Source organism: Salvia hispanica, chromosome 6 (genome assembly GCF_023119035.1).
Source record: "Salvia hispanica cultivar TCC Black 2014 chromosome 6, UniMelb_Shisp_WGS_1.0, whole genome shotgun sequence".
NCBI classification, from domain to species: domain Eukaryota; kingdom Viridiplantae; phylum Streptophyta; class Magnoliopsida; order Lamiales; family Lamiaceae; genus Salvia; species Salvia hispanica.
The window spans coordinates 20025324-20049729 of record NC_062970.1 but is presented as its reverse complement, the minus strand read 5'-3'; the positions used below and the strand labels follow the sequence as shown (position 1 = coordinate 20049729).

The 24406-nt window shown below is 35.6% G+C and overlaps 1 protein-coding gene across 1 annotated transcript; it reads right to left on the bottom strand.

Annotated features, from left to right (window-relative positions):
- Positions 1–12108: 12108 nt before the first annotated feature.
- LOC125194881 lies at positions 12109–12717 on the bottom strand. Its single transcript, XM_048093100.1, has one exon. It carries the CDS (start codon positions 12715–12717, stop codon positions 12109–12111), a length of 609 nt encoding a protein of 202 aa, XP_047949057.1.
- Between the last annotated feature and the right edge of the window lie 11689 nt (positions 12718–24406).

The window sequence follows — 24406 nt, the reverse complement described above, 5'->3', positions numbered from 1 at the left end:
GAGTATCACAAAAATATTTCTTAGACTGGCCAGTCAAATATCTCTCCCGCTTTTCTCATCAATTATCACAATCTCAATCTTTCCATGGTGCGATGAAAGTGTGGCCACACTTTTCGCCCAGGAGACCGGCCGACTAGCAAGGACGACTCCCGATCCCACCGTGTACACAGCCTGGTAGTGTTTGCGGCCCGTACTCAAACCCGAATTCGTTTATACATATCCATAGCCACTATAGCCTAATGGAGCGTACTCACAAGCTAGGCATCAGGCACACATTATCATAAAAAACAATCACAGGCATGGCATAACGTTTCAAACCACCCTTATAATACCAATCAATATTTTTTTTGCAAGAAATAAGAGAGTTTAAGAGTAAAGCCCACCTCGACTGCTTAGATTTCAAGTATGTTCTTTCCCTTTGCTATCCTGCTTTGCAACCGATGTTTCACCTTTTTACCACACATGTACATAACATGTATTCCTAAATCATGCATGCCTCACGTTTCTCTCTTTTCCCATCGGTTTATCTTAATATCACCAATCAAGATCAAGTCATGTTCATCATATAAATTTCATTTGCATCTTAACTCTAGATCTATCATCAACATATGTCACACAAGAGTATTTTGCCAACATACACACACAACACACACACACGCAACACGAACACACACACACGCAAAGCACACACACACGTCGCACACACACACACACATGCACACATATATTCCATATCCCATTTATCCCACTTCCACTCGATCAAGATGCATGAGGGTTCAAGAATACAGATTAATCGGTTAGATGAAGAAGAATTAATATAAGAATACCTTTTTGGAGAAAAACGAACGGTAGAAACAAAATAGAGACTTGGTTCTTCAAAAATCTTGAGGCTCAAACTCTAATTCTTCTCAAAGGATGAAGGAATATTGAAGAAAAGTAGAAGAAACTTGAGAGTGAGGGAAAAGAGGGAGGGGGCGTGTATAATGGGTGGGGGGCGAAAATTTTAGGGTTAGGTTTAGGAGTTCTCCTATTTATAGGGTTCAATAAAATCTTTAGGTAATTAAATAGAATATTTGGAAAGATCTTATTCTCCACAATTTATTAAAACAAATATTGTGGAGTAGAGAAGAAGGAATACCAAAAATAAGCTCTAGGGCTCAAGCATGAAATTTTCGAAAAATATGGCTTTTAAATAGCCAAGATTTTGTTTTGGTATATTTTACGGAGTAGAATGAAATATCACGGAGCAAAATAAAATAAAAATTCTCCCCATTGGTATAGAAATAGGCGTGTAGTCCAGGGTTTAAATAAGGGATGGATTTTGAATATTAACTAAAATAGAATATGACAAGATCTTCTTGAGGTAAGGTAAGATTTGATAGAATATTTGATTTTAGGTATGGAAGGAAATCAATAAGGCATCAATTAAACAAGTAAAATAATATCTCCTTCCCAACATAGGTGATTTTCGAAAATCACCAAGAAATAAGGGGGGGGGGGGGCCTCGATTTTTCTCCCATTAAAATAAGGAACAATTGGGTTTTGGATTTAATTTGGATAAATATCCCAAGAATTAAATTAAATCCAGAAAATAAGATTTTCTCCAATAGAGCTAGGGATTTTCGAAAATTCAAGAGAATAAGGTTATGGAAAAATATCCTAATAATCTCACTCACCCATAAGCACATAATTCATCACATAATTCATCACATAATTCCTTAAATTCAAATATTCGCATGCCACGTCATATACTCAACAAGTTTGACTTTTCAAACTTCCAACGCAAACCCTAAACTCGACTCGGTCATAATTTCGTTCCTCAATTAATTCTCGTCTCCTAAGTCATAAATTAGGGAATTAAATTTTTGGCTCTGAAATTAGGGTTCGAAAAAGTGAGGTGTTACAGTTTCGGTCTGGACTTCTTTCTCCTTCTTCTACTCAGCCATATTTGCCAACTGCAATTTAGGCTTGGTTACTCTGTAGAAACACAGCTTCCCGTTTCTCCGCTTTAGGATCTGTATATTAATGAAGAATGTTGTATTGAACAGCTCTGGATCCGGGCAGAAAGTCAGGTTGGATATCCCTTTTTCCACTTTTACTTCAAAATAATTTCTGACGAGAACCCAGGATATGACAGATATTCAGGTTGCGGGAGGCGCGGATGGCTATTGCATGGCAAGTTCGAGCAATCCAATACCCCAAGTGCACTTTCCTCTGTTCCTTCATGCACCACATGAAGTACAGTTCCGCTTCTGTAACGGTGCTGGAGGTATTGGCTTGGCGCAATAGAGTGTAGCCTAAGAATACCTGGGCCAAGCGGAGAATGGGGTCCTGGATGCAGTCTGCTCTAGATATTGTTGGTTGAAAATCTGAAGTGTGCTTTGGAACGAGCAACTTCCAGGCCGCCTGCTGCTCGAATCCTGGGTTGACCAATATCTCTCCCAAACCACTCACCTTCATGATCTGCAGTTTATAGGCCAAGCCTCACACACCACTCTCGAATGCTCATCATCATCTCCCTCGTGAACATTCTGAAGCTTACTGACTGTTCCTCTAGATCGGTCGTACCCTTAAAGCGGAATGAAGTGAAAAATTCTTTTGCCAACTCCACCAGAACGTGTGGCATATCCAATTCCGGGAGCCATTCAAACCCAATCCCTGTCATGTATTCCAAGAATAACTCTTCGCCATTTATCTTTTCTAGGGAGGGCTGGTGCAGCTTCTTTCCAGACCGTGCCATCTTTTTATTTCCATTTTTCGGATCACACTCGTCATTCATCTTGGGGGTCATCGAACCTAACCATCCGTCTTAACAATTGATTATCCAATCGTACTGTACAAAATATTAAATTCACATATATCGTACTGTACAAAATATTAAATTCACATATATCGTACTGTACAAAATATTTCATTAATTTTCCAAATTAATACATTCAGTCTAAATAACTTTAACACCGTTAGTTTTCTTAACTATTCAATAATTCATCCAACATATCAGGAGAGTAATAAAAGAAATGCTAGAATTTTACCTCAAGAAGATGAACTGCCATTAGCTTTTAGCCGCTCCAAAAATTCTGGATCACTTTTTTCTCTAATTAACAGGTAAACTTTGATTTTTGTCTAAATATATTGGTGGGATTTGAATATATTATGTTTCAGCACACAAAATTTAAGAGGGATTTCAATTCGTAGTTTTGATTTGAGACTTGCAACTCAAATTTTTGATTCATAGTTTTGATTTGAGAGTATTTAAACTTAAAATTTTGATTCGTAGTTAGTTTTGCTAAACTTATTTTGAAATTTATTTTTAATGTATTCCAACACAATGCATATGTATAGTATAGTGTATTATCATGGTGAGAGCAGAGAGAAGAAGTTGGTGGAATTTTTTCAACATTGTGCTTAAATTTTGTTTCTTGTTTGCTTTTTATTTACATTTTGTCAACATATTCTTTTTGAATGTATATTTTTTTACAGAGCATAACATGTAACACAGAATTGAAGTCAATTTAGATGGAAGTTGGCTTCAATATCGCAGAGATAGATTGAAATAAAACACTAATTCTTTTCTGTTATTCAATCGGATGAAACATAATTAAGACAGAGAAAATATAAATTAACAAAATTTTTGTATATAAAATACCCACAAATTTTAAATCGGTTTTTATCTAAACTGATTTTTTCATTAACTATTAGTAGTATTTATGTACTATATTATCCTTTTATTATTATATTGTAAGTCAAATCACTACTAAATTACAAGAAATATATATGGTAATATGAAATTATAAACAATCATGGCAATTAAAACGTAACATTAATATAGCAAGTTTCATAAACTAAATTTTTTATATGGCAATAAAAACGTTCCATATGTTTTGACTTCTAAAATTTCTATCTAACTAATATTATCATTTAAAAATGGAAGTAATATCATTAAATTTCTTAAATTTCTAACTACTATCATTTTAATTTACTTTTTCATTTATACTATATCATATAAATTTTATTTCATTATTTACGCGAGAAAATATAGCGTACAGAAGAAAATACGATTTAACAATCATCAATAAATTATTCTATACTAATACTAATCTCCTTTAAAGATTTTAGCGTGAAGATAAATTATTCTATACAAGAAAATCAACTTAATTAGATTAAGTGATAACACTAAAAGAATAAGTAGTACTATATGTACATGTAGTCATTTTTCTAATTTACAATTTGAGAATCATTTAAAATAAAATAGTTGTAGGCGTACTATAATCATTTTAATATATTTATTACTCTCTCCGTCCCAAAAAGATTATCCCAGTTCATTTTTTACACTCGTTTTATAAAAATAATAATAAATAGGTAAAGTTGAAGGAGAGTAAAATAAGAGAAAGAATAATGTAGGTAAGACTATTCTCTACATTATTCTCTCTTTTACTTTATTTTCTCTCTACTTTAACTATTTATTATTATTTTTGCAAAATGAGTGCAAAAAATAAACTGGGACAATCTTTCTGGGACGGAGGGAGTACTATTGTTATCATAGTATCTAATTTTGTTTCGTACTTTTTTGCATGAAGATGTAGAATATAAGAAAATCTACTTTATATACATGTAGTCATTTTTATAATTTATTCATATAAAAATTATTTAATAATTAAATAACATAAAAATTATTTAATAGTTAAATAAATTGGACTCAAATAACTATATATATAATAGCTAATTTCTTTTTACGAATTTTGTGTAAAGTTGTAGAGTATATACAAGAAAAATTGACATAATGATCAACCGTTAGTTGGGTAATAACATTGAGAAATAAAGTATATATGCATGTAGTCATTTTTTTAATTTATAAACTTAAAAATGATTTAATAATAAAATATTTAAACAAGAATGACTATTATCAATTCATTTATTTTTTAATATTATACATCATATATAATATCGTTTCAAGATTGTTACATGGAAATGTATAGTATACTAGAAATTGACTTAATGATCATTAGTTAGTTAAATGATCTTATATTAAGGAAGTAAGTATATATCTATGTAGTCATTATATTTATAATCAATCATAATTTAAAAATAAAATAATTAGACGTGAATAAAAATTTTAATTTTAATTTATTTTATTTATTTTACATCTTTTCTAATTTATTTTTAGACTTATGCGCGAAGGTATAGAGTATATAAAGAAATCGAATTAATAATCATCAATTGTTTGAGTGATAGTACTATATACGTGTAACCGTTTTTATAATTTACAATTTTAAGAATTACTCATTAATAATAAAATAATTATACGTACATGAATATTATGAATTTAATTTATTTTTAACTATTATATTATCATATCTAATTTTTTTTTCATGCTTTTGGCATGAGTATGGAATGAATAGATTTAATGATAATCAATTAATTGGGTGATCATTAATGACTTAATTGAATTGGCCCTGAGAAATTAAGCACTACACCGTATCTATCTACTTCAGTTTCATGATTTTTGCGGAAAGATATAGAGTATATAAAGAAATGACTTAAAATGACAATCTAGACAAACAATCTGATATACATAGGCAATCAATCTATGATACACAGGCAAACAACTCTATATATGGCAGACTAAGATTTAATTTGCTTCTAAATCTAAAGGTCTTAATTGGTGGTATGTTGTCATTTTAAATATGATTGTCATTTTAATACAATCCTATATACAATAGTCATTTTTATAATTTACAACCTTAAAATTTATTTAAAAATAAAATAATTGGACGCGAATTACTATTATCAATTTAATTTCTTTTATGGTTTTTGCGTGAAGAAGATGTAGAGTATGAGATGAAATCGAATTAATTATCATCAATTAGTTGAGTGATACCTACTGAGAAAATAAATATACATACATATAGTAATTTTTATAATTTACAATCTTAAGATTTACTTAAAAATAAAATAATTGGACACGAACTATTATGAATTTAATTTACTTTTCACTATTTTTATTTCATGTTTAATTTTGTTTCATGATTTTTACGTGAAGATGTAGTGTATATAATGAAATAGATTTAATGATCATCAATTAATTAGGTGATACTATACATACATGTATACGATTTTATAATTTACAATCTGAAAATTAAATTAAAAATAAAATAATCAGATATACATAAGTATTCATTTTAACATATTATAAAATATTACAAACACTCTGTTTAGTTTTGTTTCAAATATTTGAGTAGATATATAGAGTATATAAGTAAATTGATTCAATGATTATAACTAATCACTTGGGATAGCACTCAGAAAAGTAATATATATATATATATATATATAGGGTTGTGTTAAGATGACAACACTTATTATAATGACATCATACAACAATTCTAGTCCCTTGGATCTGGAAATCCTAGGCTTATTAAGCTGCCACGTGGCAGCTTATTTTAATTATGTTGAACCCATTAAAAACTCTGAAGGGTAAAATAGGAATTCTCTATTCCTTAACAATGTCACGGCTGAATTATGATCTGACAATGGAAATTTTCAATTTTACGCTGAATTGATCGATGAATTCTCCATAATTGATCGATGAATTCTCCATATTTTCAATTTTCAATTTCACGCTGGAAATCATTTTTCAATCCTAAATCCAATTTGATTCTGATCCATATTCAGCAATTCAATTTCTCCACAATCTTTTCTGCAATTGGATTCCGAATCTTCAATTTCAGTCCTAATTTGAGAACCGAGAAATCTCCAAATCGTTGTCTCTCTTCATAGGTTTCTGAAATTCATGAGATTATGAGCGACTCGATCATCAATTTTGATTTGGATGTTTTTCCTGAAGGTGAGTATCGACATGTTTAGCTGGAAAATAATTGTCAATTATTGGACGATTGTGATGACGAATTTGTTTACTGTTTTGACGATTATTGATCTTTTGTTTGACGAATTATGCTTCTATTTATGTTCAATACTGGTTGAAGAGTAGTTTTCGATGAATACTTGTTTAGTAGAGTATGTTTCTACTTCTGTTCAATATTGATAGAGGAGTAATGTTCGTTTTCATAAAGCGTAATGCAGAGTATTAACCTATGATTTCATGGCAATACTCTATTTCTGCTGATTCTGATTCTGTTTAGTATAGTTTGTAGTAGTTGCTGTTTTATGTGTATCACATTGCTCTTGTTTATCTAAGACCTTATTGGACTCACAATTTGCATGTAATACCCATTATTTCTTTTCTTATATCGAGTCATGAGTCACTTGTCTCGAAAGTGGTGTTTGCCTTGGTAACTTTGGATATCTTGATTGAGTAGTCTCCTTTGATTCAACATAAGGACGATATTTTGATTTTATGAGCTTCCGTCATTGAACTTTGATCCTAAAGTTGTTTACAGTTATGACCTTCAGTATGATCACATCTCCAGACCTGTTTTCTTCAAATGAAGGAATATTCTTCTTGGAATTTTTGTTCACCTCTTCATTTCGCCAGTTCTTTATTGCAGAAGTGAAATTCATTTTAGCACAATGATATTTCTTTTGGCTACACCAAGTTGAGGCTATGATGTTCACTTCTTCGTTAACGGGTTTGATCGTGTTAATTTTCTGAAAGGTTCCAATCACTTTGAGTTGCCCTCAACAAACCCGTGAATCCATTGATGTGATTTCATTTTTCAATAACATGATGTCATTGAACCATTGTTAGTGCTACTTCATGACATTTGTCTATGTTTCTAAATTCTGCCGCGACTGATTGTTTTAGGCTTTGACATGTTTGAACGATATCATTCATTGCTGTCCGGAATTTTTGCAAATTTTGGGCAGTCTGCTATGGAATTTGAGATTTATTGCAGTTTCATCCTGTTTCCATGACCTACCTCATGTTCTTTCGAACTCTCGTCAGAAGTAAATTCTCAAGCTCTATGGGTTTTACTTGATCCCTCTAAAACCATTTAAATTCTCAGAATGGACGAGTTAAGTTCAATGGAACTTAGTCCTTGCTTTGTTTCAAACCAATTGTCAATGATGAGATTTGAAAGTGTCGAGCTAGAAATATTATTCTTGTTTCCTTGATTAAGTTTGGAGCCTTCCGATGAAAGACATTTTGTGGTGTTTTTTTTCGAGTTGAAATCAGTTTCTATCCAAGTAAGACTGTTTGATCAATTTTCGAATTATTGATACTAGACTCAAGGAAATGTTAGAGTTGTGCTTTCGGATACACACGAGGAATAAGTTCCTATGGCCAATCACGCGCGGAAATTTTTACACCAACTAAAAGCGTCGACATAACCAATAAACGAGACGTTAGATATTCTGCAACAACGAACTACCTGTCACAAGCTGCTAGAAGATCGAACTTAAACAATAATCTCTTGAGAAAGGAAATATGTGTACGAATAGCTGATGATCAAGGCATGACTATTAATGTGATAATTGGTTATCGATAAGATGATGGTGTCTTCACCAGTGGGTGGGACGATAGAAATCTCTCGAGCATGCTCGAACGTAGAAATTCTATTACGAGATCTTAAATTAGTCGCTCACGACCTGCAAGTAATGGCGATGGGAGATATCGATGTAATCCTAGGAATGGATTGGTTGACCGCGAACTTTGCGACGATTCGTTGTAAGGAGAGACAAATATACCTACAAGCTCTGGGAAAGGAACCCACCGTGTACCATGGAATCTCGAGGAACCGGCGAACCGCCATAATCTCCGCGCTCCAAGCTACCACGATGATGAGGAAGGGGCGTCCCGCATATCACGTCTATCTCCATGGAGAGGAGAAGGAGGAAAAGAAGATGGAAGACGTCGCTATCGTGCGGGAATTTCCAGACGTTTTTCCCGAAGTGTTACCTGGACCGCCGCCAGATCGATAATTGGAGTTCACGATCGACCTCGAGCCGGGAGCCTCACCCGTATCCAAAGCACCATATCGAATGGCGCCTAAAGAGTTGGAGGAACTCAAGATACAACTCCAGGAGCTCATGGACCTAGGTTTCGTTAGGCCTAGTGTCTCGCCGTGGGGCACACCGGTACTTTTCGTGAAGAAGAAGGATGAGTCGATGAGAATGTGTATCGACTATAGAGAGTTGAATAAATTGACCCTCAAGAACAAGTACCCGCTGCCGAGGATAGATGACATGTTCGATCAACTTCGAGGAGCCGGCGTGTTTTCAAAGATAGACTTGAGGTCCGGATATCACCAACTAAGAGTTCGAAGGGAGGACATACCGAAGACTGCGTTCCGCACGAGATATGAACACTACGAGTTCGTTGTAATGCCGTTCGGTCTAACGAATGCCCCAGCGGTATTCATGGACTTGATGAACCGGGTTTTTCACCCATACTTGGATAAATCCGTCTTAGTATTCATTAATGACGTTCTAGTCTACTCGAGGAACGAGAAGGAGCACGAGGAGCATCTACGAATTGCTTTGGAGACCTTGAGGACCGAGAAGCTATACGCCAAATTCAGCAAGTGTGAATTTTGGCTGAAAGAAGTAAACTTTCTTGGACACATTGTATCGGCAGAAGGAATCAGAGTGGACCCCGCCAAAGTTGAAGCCGTGCAACAATGGAAGTCACCATCGACACCAAACGAGATTCAGAGTTTCCTAGGTTTGGCAGGATACTACCGAAGGTTCATAGAAGGGTTCTCCAAGATAGCGAGACCAATGACCCAACTGTTGGGACTACCGCAGCGGAAGACACGGAAACCAAACAGGTCCTTGACCGGATCTGTTTAGGTGATTATGCATTCGACCCCAATTTCATGCAACAAACATAGATCTATAGATACAACATCAAATTAGCACATAATCATGCATATTCGATGTAGATTCGATTGTTACCTCATAATCCATCATTGGATTGACGTTGCTAGCTGCACCACCCGGAGATCCTTGGTTTATCGACCACGAATCTTCCGTACTATTCCCTTGTGGGCGGATCTCGAAGAACCAAATAAAAGTGATATGAGATCTAGGGAAAACCAACACAAACACGAAATCGTCTTGATCTAATCCTATGAATTAGGATAGAACAAGAACAAAAACCAAAACCCTAATCTCCCTCGTGCAAAGGCACGAAAACCGAGGCAAGAGGGGAGAGAGAGAGCGCCGGTTATGGCGGCTAGGGTTAGGGTTTGTGATGTGTGGAGTGCTTACTAGGGTTTCCCATCTCTACACTATTTATAAGCATGGACTTGTTGGGCTAGGATGGGGATCCATGGAATGACTTAAGTGTTGGGCTCACCCATTAGATAAATTACTAATTAAATCAAATGACCCATGATTTAATATATTATCAATGGAATATTATTTTGTTCCACTAAAGAATAATATTGCACTCACACTTAAATCACCAAATTACAAATAACTTGGGTCCATTTTATTTTATAATATTTCCCGCGTTTAAGATTATCTTGATCCGTCAATTTAATTCTTTTGTCTGCTATGTGACTAGAATTAAATTAATTCTCCAAAGAGTTTTTCTAGTTTGAAACTTTATTTATTATTCGTGGAATAAATTCCAACTGCGCAGTTTTCTGAATAATAAATTCCTTTTTCAAACACCTCTTGGGGATCACCCCTTAGGGATTTAATCATACCACACTGGGCACGCGAATTCTATGAAATAATATTCCAATACCTTCATGTTATTCAATTACTACCACCCAAGATATCATGAACTTGAGTTACGTACAAACTCTCACATATTGATAAGTCAAAGTGGCGTTTGATTGAATAAACAATATTGATATTAATATCATAGACTAGAAAATACTAAATTTTCTGAAATATATTCTTTCAGTAGATAGCAATAAAGAATACATTTCGGATTAGATCCTTTCAGTGCTTTACCACACCGGTGTTACTAATCTCTTCTTAGGTAAGAGAGAATTATCACAAACACCGCAACCGTACCAATAGGTAGCCAAAGCCTATCTAGGTTGTGAATACGTTTTTCTTCTTACTAGATCTGGCCAAGTCCCCTACTGGAAAACTCATGAGGAGATTCATCGAATTTCCCTACTTGACCTTCTTAGTAAAAAGCCTTAGACTTGTTTATCATATTTCAATAATAAACCATTATATTATATTATTTATTCTCATAATTAGGTAAACAAGTGGACGTGGCGTTTCTCGTATACATGCACAAGCTGACTGTACAAAGGCATGTACGCTCGAAGCATCTTTTAGTATACAAACCCCAACAATCTCCCACTTATACTCAAAGAATGCTTTCGAGTATACCAACCGCTTTATTGGCCTTGTGCTACACATTCACACACATTTTCTCCCACTTATACTCAAAGCAGGCTTTGGCCACTATGTACTCAAAACTATAATTCTTTAAAAGAATCTACCAACATAGTTTGCTAGAGTACATAAAACGAAAATATACTTGTAATTTATAACCTTAATTCTTGCTAAGGAGCACGATTATTTGATCAAAATATTTCTAGGCCATTTGATCCAGTGGAATAATTTTATGTGCCTTTCTCAAGTGCACTTATACATATTCCTCTATCAAAATCCATTATTTTGATCCTTCTGAATTTCTACTAATTAAAGTAGAATACTTATAGCAATATATAAAGTTTTAATCATGTCGAATATGATTCCCAAAACTTTAATTATATAATACCAACTCTTGGTATTATCCTTACACCTTTATTTGAACAAACGCGATCATAAGATCATTTTATTTTGTATTGAATCCATGTCGAACATTAATGTTCTATTGACTCTTCAACAAAATAATGGTTCAAAAGACTTAAGGATTAAAGAAACTTAATAATCAATATTTCTAGAAGAAAACTTCATAATAATTGAATCAACAAATTTAATCACAAGTAAACATTTTGATATTAACCATGTTACATTTGATGTCATAAATAATTGGATAATCAAAACTTCATTTATCTAATAATGCAAGCATTATAAAATGACATCGATAATCCAAAAACACAATTGATAAACTAGGAATAAAATTCCATATCAATAATCCATATGATATCAAAACCAAACAATATCAAAAACTCTCAAAATTCAACAATGTAAACATAAAAGCAAAAATAAACTCTTCTGACTTGAACATGGTCATCTCGAAAGTCCACCCCTTCTTTTCATCTTTGTTTGAGCAATCACAAGCTTATTATAAAGCTCCAAAAACGAAAACTTTTTGTCGCTAAACAAAATTTCATTTCTGACTTCATTAAAGCTATCTGGAAGCCCATCAAGGATCATTATCTGTTGGGTTTCTGGGTCAACTTTCCCCCCCGACAAGTGAAGTTTATTGAAGTAGCCAAGCATGACTAGGGCATATACCCCCACGTCTTGGCCCTCTTCAAATACATCATGCCTTAAATGCTTCACAGCGATACCAGCTCTTACCTTAGAGGACTTTTCTTCAAACCACGTGGGCTTGTTGACCAACGGCCTTTTGGGTTTGTCAAACCTCTCAAGGGCATTGCCAACACCGGCTAAAAGGAAGCCCTTGAGATGACATTCCGCGGTATGCCACTGATCACGAAACTCCTTGTCCTCTCCTTGTAGATGGTATGTGGGCGGACGATTCTTGCTGAGAATCAACCTCAAGTCATTGATCAAACGATCAACATCAAGCTTACTTTTCCATTCCTTAAACAATTCAGAGTCACGCTTCCTTGAACTAAGTATGGCATAGTAAATATCCCAAGTATCAATCATCTTTCGTTCAAGCTGAGAACAAATACCAATAATATAAACATGTAAAATTTCAAAGAATTGCAAATAACCACAAAACAATTCATCAATTTTACATCCACAAAAATCAAGCACAAACGTTCTTCTACTAGGAAGCCGTGTCATATTCATGCAAGAAATCCATTATTTTTACTGGCCACAATGTCGACAGATAGTCCAGAGACCATAAGAATGGCATGGCTGACTAACAATGCTAAAGCGTATAACCATAAAATTAAGCACTAAGGATTCTTTACTTGTGCGTGAACTCCTCTAAAGAAAGGTCGAACCGGACAAGCACCTCCTCCTATAGCTCCCTCTAAGCATTATTAAAATACAATCCTTATAATTTCGCAGCAATATTGCTCCGGTAAAGACCAGTCGCGATATTACTGAAAAACTAATTTTACGATTTTAATAACCTTTATCTAGAGAAGTCCAAACTTACGAACTGGTAATGTTCCTCCCGTAAAGACAGGCCGGTCACTACTTCGCACTAAGACCAATTTTATGGAGGCCATATACAAACGTGTTGTAATTATCGCTTCATATTTTCTTGTTGGTGGTTTTAATAGTTTAATTATCACTTAAGCAGATAAGGCAGATATCCACATTCAAAGAATAATTAAACATGTACTAGCTATGCATGCAAGACAATAAGTACATAGGCGATGCACGAGTTAAACTAGATTTTAACAAATAAAATCATAACTCAAATTAAATATCCATCTTTCATCAATAAAACATGTAAACACATTTACAAAAGGTTCACATAAACATAATGACGAAACTTGATCATTTAATTAAGCATCTAAAATAAATAGATAGAATTAAAATTCTATCTTCACATAAACAAGATTATCTAGACATTAAGTCCAATCTTAAACAATCATACATTATTAGTTAAAATAACGTATCTTGATTATTAGAATTACCTTTTAATACTATTAGGATTTACTTAGATAGAATTAATTCATCCTTATCCTAAAATTAATGTCTAGGTGTATATCATAAAAGATTAGCTAAGTCTTAATTTTAAATGCCCACTTGGATATATAAATCCGCATTTATCCAATCAAGACTAAATCCATTTAAAACACACCAATTAAATTCGAGAATTAAAATTCTCATAGCTTTCAAATAAAATCACATGACAAGAAGAATCTTATTACATCTTTAATTCAAAATGATGTTTTCTAGATGAAATAAAATTCACCTTCATCAAAATTAAAGACAAAATTCAACTTAATAAATAATTAAGGATTTTAATAGCAAAATTAATGCTCTATGAATTTTCATACCTTTAAATCACATTTGATGTTATCTAGATGAAACAAATTCACCTTCATCAAAATTAAAGATAAAATTCAAATTAAACTAGGAATTGAATTCCAATTAAAATCCAATTAATCATTTAACACTTTAATAATTTAGGATTTAAGTAGCATGTTAATGCCAAATGAATTTTTCACTTCTTTAATTAAACCGATGTTATCTAGATGAAATAAAATTCACCTACATCATATTAAAGACAAAATTCAAACTTGGAATAGGATTCCAATTAAAATCCATCCAATTATTATATATGTAATTTTCGAAAATTTTGAAGGTTTAAAACAATTGAAAAACTCATGTCTTTTCCTTAGGTATATATCTAGGAAATAATTCCATAACACACCAATTAAAATAAAGACTATTTCAATTAAACCTTAAAATAAAACATGAAAGCATATAGTGAGAATATTCTTTAAAATTCCATTCTATTATGGAAAAGCCAAAAATTAGATCAAATAAATATTGAATTTCCTTATGTTAATTATCATGATATTATCTAGATGGAAATAATCCACCAAAATCAACTAATTAACAAATTTAATCAATTATTTGACTAATTATTCCAATTGGCAAAATTAAAGAAGACAATTATTCTCTTTAAATTAGAATCTTGACTTAATTGCAAAATCATTCTAATTCCCACAAGATATTTTAATTATTCTAGGTTTAGGATTTTAAACCACAATTATAAATAACTTGTGCCTTAAGAAACGAAAACACGAAAACGAAAAACAAAGACGAGACGACGAGACGATGCAACCCAAAACCCTAATTAGGGTTTGGGCCGCCACGGGCCACGCAGCAGCCGCTGCTGCCGCGTCTAGCCACCGCCGCCTCTCGCGGCTGCCGGCGCTGCTCCCACTGCAGCGTCGCCGCTTCTGACCGCCTACTCCTCTGCCGCTCCCACTGGAGCAGCCACCAAAGTCCAGCGAAGAAGAATCCGGCGTCGCAGACGCCGCTGCCATTGCAGCGTCACTGCTGCCCGGAGAAGAAGCTGCTGTCCGACGAGGACAACTCCTCCGCCGGCGCCCGAAGGCGACGCAGCTGCTGCTGCTGCTGCCTGGAGTCGCTGCTGTCACTGGACTGTGCAGCCGCTGCTGCCGCTGCCCGCTGCCGCCCGAAGACGGCGCTGCTGCTGCCACTGCCCGCCGCCGCCCGAAGACGACGCCGCTGCTGCTGCTGCGCGTTGGAGACTCCGCTGCCAGCGATTCGTCGCTGCCTTGGCTGCCCGGAAAGCAAGCTGCCCTTGTCCGAAGACGACGGCTGCTGCCCGGTGAAGACGGCGACTCCTCAGCCACCGTGGCTGCCTCGCCCAGCCGGATCTGGATCGGTGATCCCCGACAAGGCAAGATCCACAGCCCGGTTTCAAACACAACTAGGGTTTTTAACCCTTGTATTCCTTTTTCGTTTTCCGATCTAATTAACTTGATTTATCGCGGTCGCTTCGCTTGACCGCGATCTTAAATCTTAATTAATCGTTTCTTAGTTTGTAACAATCTTTTATGTTCAACACATATGCACATTTAAATATCAAGCATTTAGCAATTTAAATAGATCTAGCATATTAAGAACATAAAACTATAGATCTAATGAATACTTGCTTAGATCTAGAATATTCTTGTGAAAAACTCAAATAAAATTCGAGATTCATAATATTCTTTCATCGATCCAAGTATTCAATCATGGACCACTTTATTTCTTGATTCAAAAACATATATTCACTTAAACACATACATATATGTAATCAACAAACATATAATCTAGTACATATTACTTAGAATATATAGATCTAATGATGTTCATCATAGATCTAGAATATTTTTGTGAAAAACTTGAATAAAATTCAAGATTCATAATATTCTTTCATCGATCTAGAACATCATATCATAGATCCAAAAATAAAATCAAGAAAAACATAGATCCAACACATATTGCATTATTTTCGAAAATCCCAAGTTTCCACACTATAATTTTCGAAAAATTCAATTAATCAAATACATAATCAGAGCCTAAAAATTGGCTCTGATACCAGTTGTTGGGACTACCGCAGCGGAAGACACGGAAACCAAACAGGTCCTTGACCGGATCTATTTAGGTGATTATGCATTCGACTCCAATTTCATGCAATAAACATAGATCTATAGATATAACATCAAATAAACACATAATCATGCATATTCGATGTAGATTCGATTGTTACCTCATAATCCATCATTGGATTGACGTTGCTAGCTGCACCACCCGGAGATCCTTGGTTTATCGACCACGAATCTTCCGTACTATTCCCTTGTCCTTGATTCTCCATCCGTGTGGGCGGATCTCGAAGAACCAAATAAAAGTGATATGAGATCTAGGGAAAACCAACACAAACACGAAATTGTCTTGATCTAATCCTATGAATTAGGATAGAACAAGAACAAAAACCAAAACCCTAATCTCCCTCGTGCAAAGGCACGAAAACCGAGGCAAGAGGGGAGAGAGAGAGCGCCGGTTATGGCGGCTAGGGTTAGGGTTTGTGATGTGTGGAGTGCTTACTAGGGTTTCCCATCTCTACACTATTTATAAGCATGGACTTGTTGGGCTAGGATGGGGATCCATGGAATGACTTAAGTGTTGGGCTCACCCATTAGATAAATTACTAATTAAATCAAATGACCCATGATTTAATATATTATCAATGGAATATTATTTTGTTCCACTAAAGAATAATATTGCACTCCCACTTAAATCACCAAATTACAAATAACTTGGGTCCATTTTATTTTATAATATTTCCCGCGTTTAAGATTATCTTGATCCGTCAATTTAATTCTTTTGTCTGCTATGTGACTAGAATTAAATTAATTCTCCAAAGAGTTTTTCTAGTTTGAAACTTTATTTATTATTCGTGGAATAAATTCCAACTGCGCAGTTTTCTGAATAATAAATTCCTTTTTCAAACACCTCTTGGGGATCACCCCTTAGGGATTTAATCATACCACACTGGGCACGCGAATTCTATGAAATAATATTCCAATACCTTCATGTTATTCAATTACTACCACCCAAGATATCATGAACTTGAGTTACGTACAAACTCTCACATATTGATAAGTCAAAGTGGCGTTTGATTGAATAAACAATATTGATATTAATATCATAGACTAGAAAATACTAAATTTTCTGAAATATATTCTTTCAGTAGATAGCAATAAAGAATACATTTCGGATTAGATCCTTTCAGTGCTTTACCACACCGGTGTTACTAATCTCTTCTTAGGTAAGAGAGAATTATCACAAACACCGCAACCGTACCAATAGGTAGCCAAAGCCTATCTAGGTTGTGAATACGTTTTTCTTCTTACTAGATCTGGCCAAGTCCCCTACTGGAAAACTCATGAGGAGATTCATCGAATTTCCCTACTTGACCTTCTTAGTAAAAAGCCTTAGACTTGTTTATCATATTTCAATAATAAACCATTATATTATATTATTTATTCTCATAATTAGGTAAACAAGTGGACGTGGCGTTTCTCGTATACATGCACAAGCTGACTGTACAAAGGCATGTACGCTCGAAGCATCTTTTAGTATACAAACCCCAACACCAACAACTTAAGAAGGGAATCAAAGTGAATTGGACCCCGGAGTGTGAAGCAAGTTTTCAACTCTTAAAGGAGAAATTGACCACCGCACCAGTGTTAGCTGTGCCAGAGCCTGGAGTAAACTACGTAGTCTACACCGATGCTTCGAAGGTTGGGCTAGGATGCGTGTTTATGCAAAACAACAAGGTGATCGCATACGCATCACGACAATTGAGACCCCACGAGTTGAACTACCCAACACACGATTTGGAGTTAGTGGCAGTGGTACATGCCCTAACGATTTGGAGGCATCATCTCTACGGAGTTCGATGCGAAATCTTTACGGACCACAAGAACTTGAAATATTTCTTCGAGCAGAAGGACTTGAACATACGACAACGAAGATGGCTCGAACTAGTGAAGGACTACAATTGTGGCATCAATTACCACCCCGACAAAGCAAATATAGTGGCAGATGCTTTGAGCCGGAGGGACCATTCGCATCTAGCTACTTTTCTGACATAAGAGGAAAGTTTGATACGAGAGTTTAGTAAATTGCGATTGAAAGTGGTAAGGGCACCTGAAACAGTGGAAGGACGAATTGCCACCTTGGTAGTTGAACCAGATCTGAAAATGAGAATCGTTGCAGCACAACGGATGGATGCGAAACTCGAAGATATTCGAATGGAAGTGAGAACTGGCAAATCGGGAAGTTTTAGTGAGGAGTCCGACAATGCCCTCATCTTTGAAGGAAGACTGTGCGTGCCAAACAACGAGGAACTCAAGAACGAGATCATGAGTGAAGCTCATGAGACTCCATACACTGCTCACCCTGGAAGCACGAAGATGTACCAACACTTGAAGAAGTCCTTTTGGTGGAATGGCATGAAGAGGGATATCGCGGCATTTGTGGAGCGTTGCTTAGCCTGCCAACAGGTGAAGGCCTTGATGGGGTTTTGTGCCCCTTTGCACAGCGGAAGACTTGTACAAAACAAATAAATCAGATACGGATCTATTTGACCAATTATGCGATTAATCAATTCACATGTTAAACAGAAAATTGCATGCTAGAACGCAAATAATTCATGCTTATAGAAAGTAAATCATAAACATGAATACTACGGTTTAGAGTTACCGATTTGATTCTCCAAAGAATCATCGATTGCTCGCGCCTTCTCCACGTGATGATCTTCAATACTAGACCACGGATCTTCTGACTGGTTCCCGAACTGTATCTCGATATCAGGGTGGACTGATTTTATCAAAATACTAGGACTCGAATAAAGAAGACAGAAGAAATTCTTTTGGGAATAGGTGAAGAATTCGAAATCCTCCACAGCTGGAGAGTTCGAAATTTTCGAAAATTTTGAGAATAAAAATTGTGATGATTCTGTCTCCTTTATTCTCCTATTTATATTAAGTTCCTTTTGGGCCCAGACAGGGATCTATGGAAGGTTTTGGATATGGGCTCATCCCAATTAGCTTTTTACTAATTAAATTGAACCCACAATTTAATACAAGCTTATATTGGAATATTACGAGCAGCCACTACAGAAGTAATATTGACTCCCCATCCAAATCCGAAATTACAAGTAATCCGGGTTTCCATTATTTATATTATTTATTTTCCGTGCTTAAGATATAAATGTCCATTAATTAATTGAAGTCTGCTATGGACTTAATTAATTAACATCTTATTAATTCCAAGAGTGGACTTAGCAAGAAACACTTATTTATTATTCATAGAGTAATAAAACTCCAACTGGCCAGTTTCCGAATAATAAAACCTTGTCCAAGCTCCTCTTGAGGACATTATCAAACGAGACTCACCTCGTGCACGTTTCAACATAATAGCAATCCTAGCACCGCTAGATATTAATCACCACTACCCAATATATCAAGATTATTGGGTTGCGAAAAACCCGCACCATTTGATAAGTCAAAGTAGTGCATAATCAATACCGTATGCTCAATGCTAACGTATGTAGATTAAGAAATAGTTATTTATCAAGACCTAGTCTTTCAGTAGATAGCATAAAGACACGTCTTGCTGTTAGATCCATTCAGTGCTATACCACACCAACGTCATCTTATTTCAGTAAGGCTTAGAAATAATCGGACTGACATTGCAACCTTTCACGATAGGTAGTCTAAGCCTATCTGGGTTGTGAAATTCTTCTTTTTCTTTTGCAAAGCATTGCATAGAACCGATTGTGTTACCTTAAAGTGGACGACGCCCACAACCAGTCTACTAAGCAAAAGACTTAGACTTTGTTTGCTTCTTATACATTTAAATGTTTATAAAACATCTTATAAATGCACAAGCAAACACAATGTAATAATATACTGATTCTATTCGTGCGAAACTGCTCGAATAATATTGAATCGGGTTAAAAGTGGATTATAGAGTTTTACGTATACAAGCAAGATTCTATTCGAGCGAAACTTGCTCGAAACATGCTTTTCAGTATACCAAACCTAACAGGCCTTACATCAACGACCACATGGAATGTTACAACCACTAGAGATATCTGAGTGGAAATGAGAGCACATCACCAAGTATTTCGTGATGGCCTTGCCAAAGACCCTAAAAGGAAACACTGCCATTTGGGTGACTGTAGATCGACTTACCAAGTGTGCGCACTTCATACCAATTCCTATAACCCATGGATCGGACAGACTGGCTCGGATTTACATAAAGGAAATCGCGCGATTGCATGGAGTCCCAGTGACGATTACGTCTAATCGTGACCCGAAGTTCACTTCAAAATTTGGGATTAGTCTACAGCGCGAACTTGGAACACGATTGAACTTTAGCATGACGTTTCACTCGTAGTCCGATGGGCAATCCAAGAGGACGATACAAACTCTCGAGGATATGCTAAGAGTCGTGGTGCTCGACCGAGGCGAAAGTTGAGAGACCGCACTACCGCTAATCGAATTCGCTTACAATAACAGTTTCCAAGCAACGATCAACATGGCGCCGCATGAAGCACTATATGGAAGAAAGTGTATATCACCGCTCTACTGGGATGAAGTTGGCGAACGAATGGTACTCGGACCCGATGCAGTCGAGGAGATGATTGAAATTGTTCGACGAATTCGTGTGAGAATGAAGGAAGCCCAGGACAGACAAAAGTCTTACGCTGACGTCCAATGGACCGACTTACAATTTCAAGCCGGCGATAAGGTTTTTCTCAAGGTATCCCCGTCGAAAGGGATAACGCGTTTTGGGGTTAAAGGAAAGTTGAAACCGCATTTTATCGGACCTTATGAAATTCTTGAAGAAGTAGGACCCGTAGCCTAATCGATTGGCGCTACCGCCGAGCCTTGGGAACGTGCACAACTTCTTTCATGTGTCGCAGTTGCGGAAATACGTGTTCGACCCGAAGCACGTGATTCACTACGAGGAAGTTGCCTTGAATCCAGATTTGAGTTACGAGGAGCGACCCCAGATGATCTTGGACCGTAAAGTTCAAATATTGAGGAACAAATCTATTGCCAGCGTAAAAGTACTTTGGAGAAACCACGAATGCGAGGAAGCCACGTGGGAGCTCGAGGATAAGATGATGGAACTGTACTCGGAACTCTTTCCATGAAGCTACCAAATTTTGGGACGAAATTTCTTTTAAGAGTGGTAGAATGTAACACCCAACTTTTTCGAACCCTAATTTTCGAGACATAAAATTTTTGCATTAAATGCTTTTAATGCTATGAAGTATGTGGATTAAATGATAAGTGATTTATTGCATGATTCTTTGTGACCTAGTTGCGATATGGAGTTGAGTTTGTGTTGAATAGTCAAACTTGTTGATTATATGACGTGGCTATTGAATAGTCAATAGTGTGGAAAATATGACGTGACCGTTGAAAGGTCAATGTGTTGTGAAGATGGAGTGGAATTAAAAATGGTGGATTTTGTGATGCGATTATGTGAATATTTTGATGCGGGGTAGAATATATCGTGGCGAATTATTTCCTAAGGGATGAGTGAGATTAAATAGGATTTTCATAAATATCCTACACATATTATAGGAATTTTCGACCCTCATGATTTATTGGAGAGGAATTCTATTTTTCGTGGATTTGATTATTCTCTTGGGATATTTATCCAAATTAAATCCAAAGTCCGATTATTCCTTATTTCCTTTATGAAATTTTCGAAACCCACTTTATAATATGGAGATTTTCAAAAATATCCTATTTATGGGAGAAGAAATTATTTTATTATATTATTTGATCCCTTATTTATTCTCTTCCATGAATAAATATAAATATTCTAGCATATCTTACCATATCTAAGAAGATCTTGCCATATCCTATTTTAATTAGGATTTTAATTTGAATCCTTGTGGAGAGATTCAAAAATCACGCCACTTTCCTACTTTTATTGGGAGATTTATTATTTTATTCTGCTTCGTGATATTTTATTATACTCCGTGAAATATCTAAATTAAATCATAGGCTAATTAAATAGCCTAAGAATTCGAAATCCCCTTATTTCTCACCAATATTAACGCCAATCCCTCCCCCATATCTTTCCAAATCTTTATTTATTTAATTGTGGGATTATATTCTTGAACTCTATAAATAAGAGTGAAAACCCTAAACCTAAATCAAAGAAAAACCGCCCCCACTCCCCCAAAATCACGTCTCCCCTCTCTCCCACTCTCTCTCAATTTTTCTTCTACTATTCTCCAATATTTCTTCATCTTTTGAGAAGAATTGAAGTTGAAACTCAAGAATCTTTGAAGAATCAAGGCTATTACTTTGTTTCTACCGTTCGTTCTATCAAGAAAAAGGTATTTTTATATATTAATCTTTCTTCATCTAACCGATTAATCGGTGTTCTTGAACCCTCATGCATATAGATTGAGTGAAAGGGGAAACAATTGATGAATATGGGATGCATGTGTGTGTGTGTGAATCGTGTGTGTGTGTATGTGCATGCCTCGATGTGCGTGCATGTGTGTTGTGTGTGTGCGTGTGATGTGTGTTGAAAAACACTCATGTGTGGCACGTTTTGTTGATAGATATGGAGTTGTTGTGGTGTGAATAGAAAGTGATATGATAATAATATCTTGATTTTCGAGTGGTAATATAAAACGAATTGAGGGGAAAAAGGGAAACGTTAGGAACATGCATGAATTTGAGTAGATGATTGAGACTTACTTGTGATACACATAAATTAAAGGTGATAATTCGCGCTCTCGGTGTGATAGCAAGAGGAAGAACATACTTGTGATCTAAGGAATCGAGGTGGGCTTTATTCACTAAACTCTTTTATTACCAAAATATTGATTATGGTGTTATAAGGGTGGATTAAAATGTTATGCCATGCCTGTGATTGTTTTGATTATGTTGTGTGTCTGATGTCTAGTTTGTGAGTCCGCTCCATTAGGCTATAGGGCTATAAAAACGAATTCGGGTCTGAGTAGGGCCGCAAACCCTATCAGGCTAGTGTACACAGTTGGGATCGGGAGCCGTCCTTGCTAGTCGGCCGGTCTCGTGGGCGAATAGTGTGGCCACACTTTCGTCGCACTATGGAATTGTTGGTTGTTGAGAAAATGGGAGGAATTGTTTGACTGGCCAGTCTATGAAATTATTTTGTGATACTCGATGATATTCTTTTATAAATGCAAACTCGAGTTCACTATGGTAAGGATGGAATATCTACTAAAAATGTTTTGGCATGAGTTCACTAAGTATTTTTAAAATACTCAGCCCTGCATGTGTTTTCCCTATGTGCAGGTTGAGCAGCGACGAGCGGTTGGCGGTGTTGAGCAAATAAATTGAATGATAATATGATCGTTTTGAAACATTGAGTGGGGTTGTGTCTTCATACATGACTTCACTTTTCTCTTGGTTGCTTCCGCTGAAAACATGAACTCTTTCCGTTTGTTTGAATTGAACTATTTCATTATTGTTTAGAATATTGAGACAAAATGCGTTTTGGATTATATTATACCCTTGGCTTTTGAGCATGATTTATGATATCTATTCATCATTGGTTTTTCTTGATTAAGCCGTTGTCTTATTGCTTTAATAATTCATTAATTACTCGGGTCAAATCTCTTTAAATGAAACCCTAGCCTACGTTCTTGTTGCATTTAAGTCCGCCTAGGTAGCAGTCGCCGTATTTATTATACCCTAAAATGTCGGGCTGTTACAGTTGGTATCAGAGCCTCAGTTCTTTCCGCTCTGGACCCAAGAGTCTTTTTGAAGTAAAGTCTAAAAATGTGTAAATTGATTAAGTGATAATCATCGAAGGCTCAACACCACGACTCGTCTCCGCTCAACCACGATGAATGAGGTAACAAGTATCTTGATGAATACTGATTTGAATTATGAAATGTTGGAAATTGAAATGAATGGAAATTGTTGTGACATTTGAGATTTTCTTGGAGTATGAAATGACGAATATGCATGGATATGAAATTGCTAAATGCGACTATGCCAAGAATGATGAATGATGTTGTGCAAGTGAACTTGTATTTTACTCGTTAAAGAAAATAGGCAAATATGTGTTAGACTTTATGTGCTTGGATGAATGAAATCCTATATGATTGTGATTACTTGGCTGCTACGAAGCAACTCCTATGGGAAATATGAAGTAAATACTATGGCTTTTGGAAAATGTGGTGAAGTTATGAAACATGAGACACTATGCAAATGTGTAATTGCTTTTGTTTAATAATGAGGCATGATGTATCACATATTGAAGTATGATTGTGAACACGTGTTGCTTGATGTTGAGGTTTGTTATTACATGTTCG

Excerpts from the sequence above, each read along its gene's own strand:
- LOC125194881 (XM_048093100.1), bottom strand. The coding sequence starts at position 12,717 with ATGATTGATACTTGGGATATTTACTATGCCATACTTAGTTCAAGGAAG.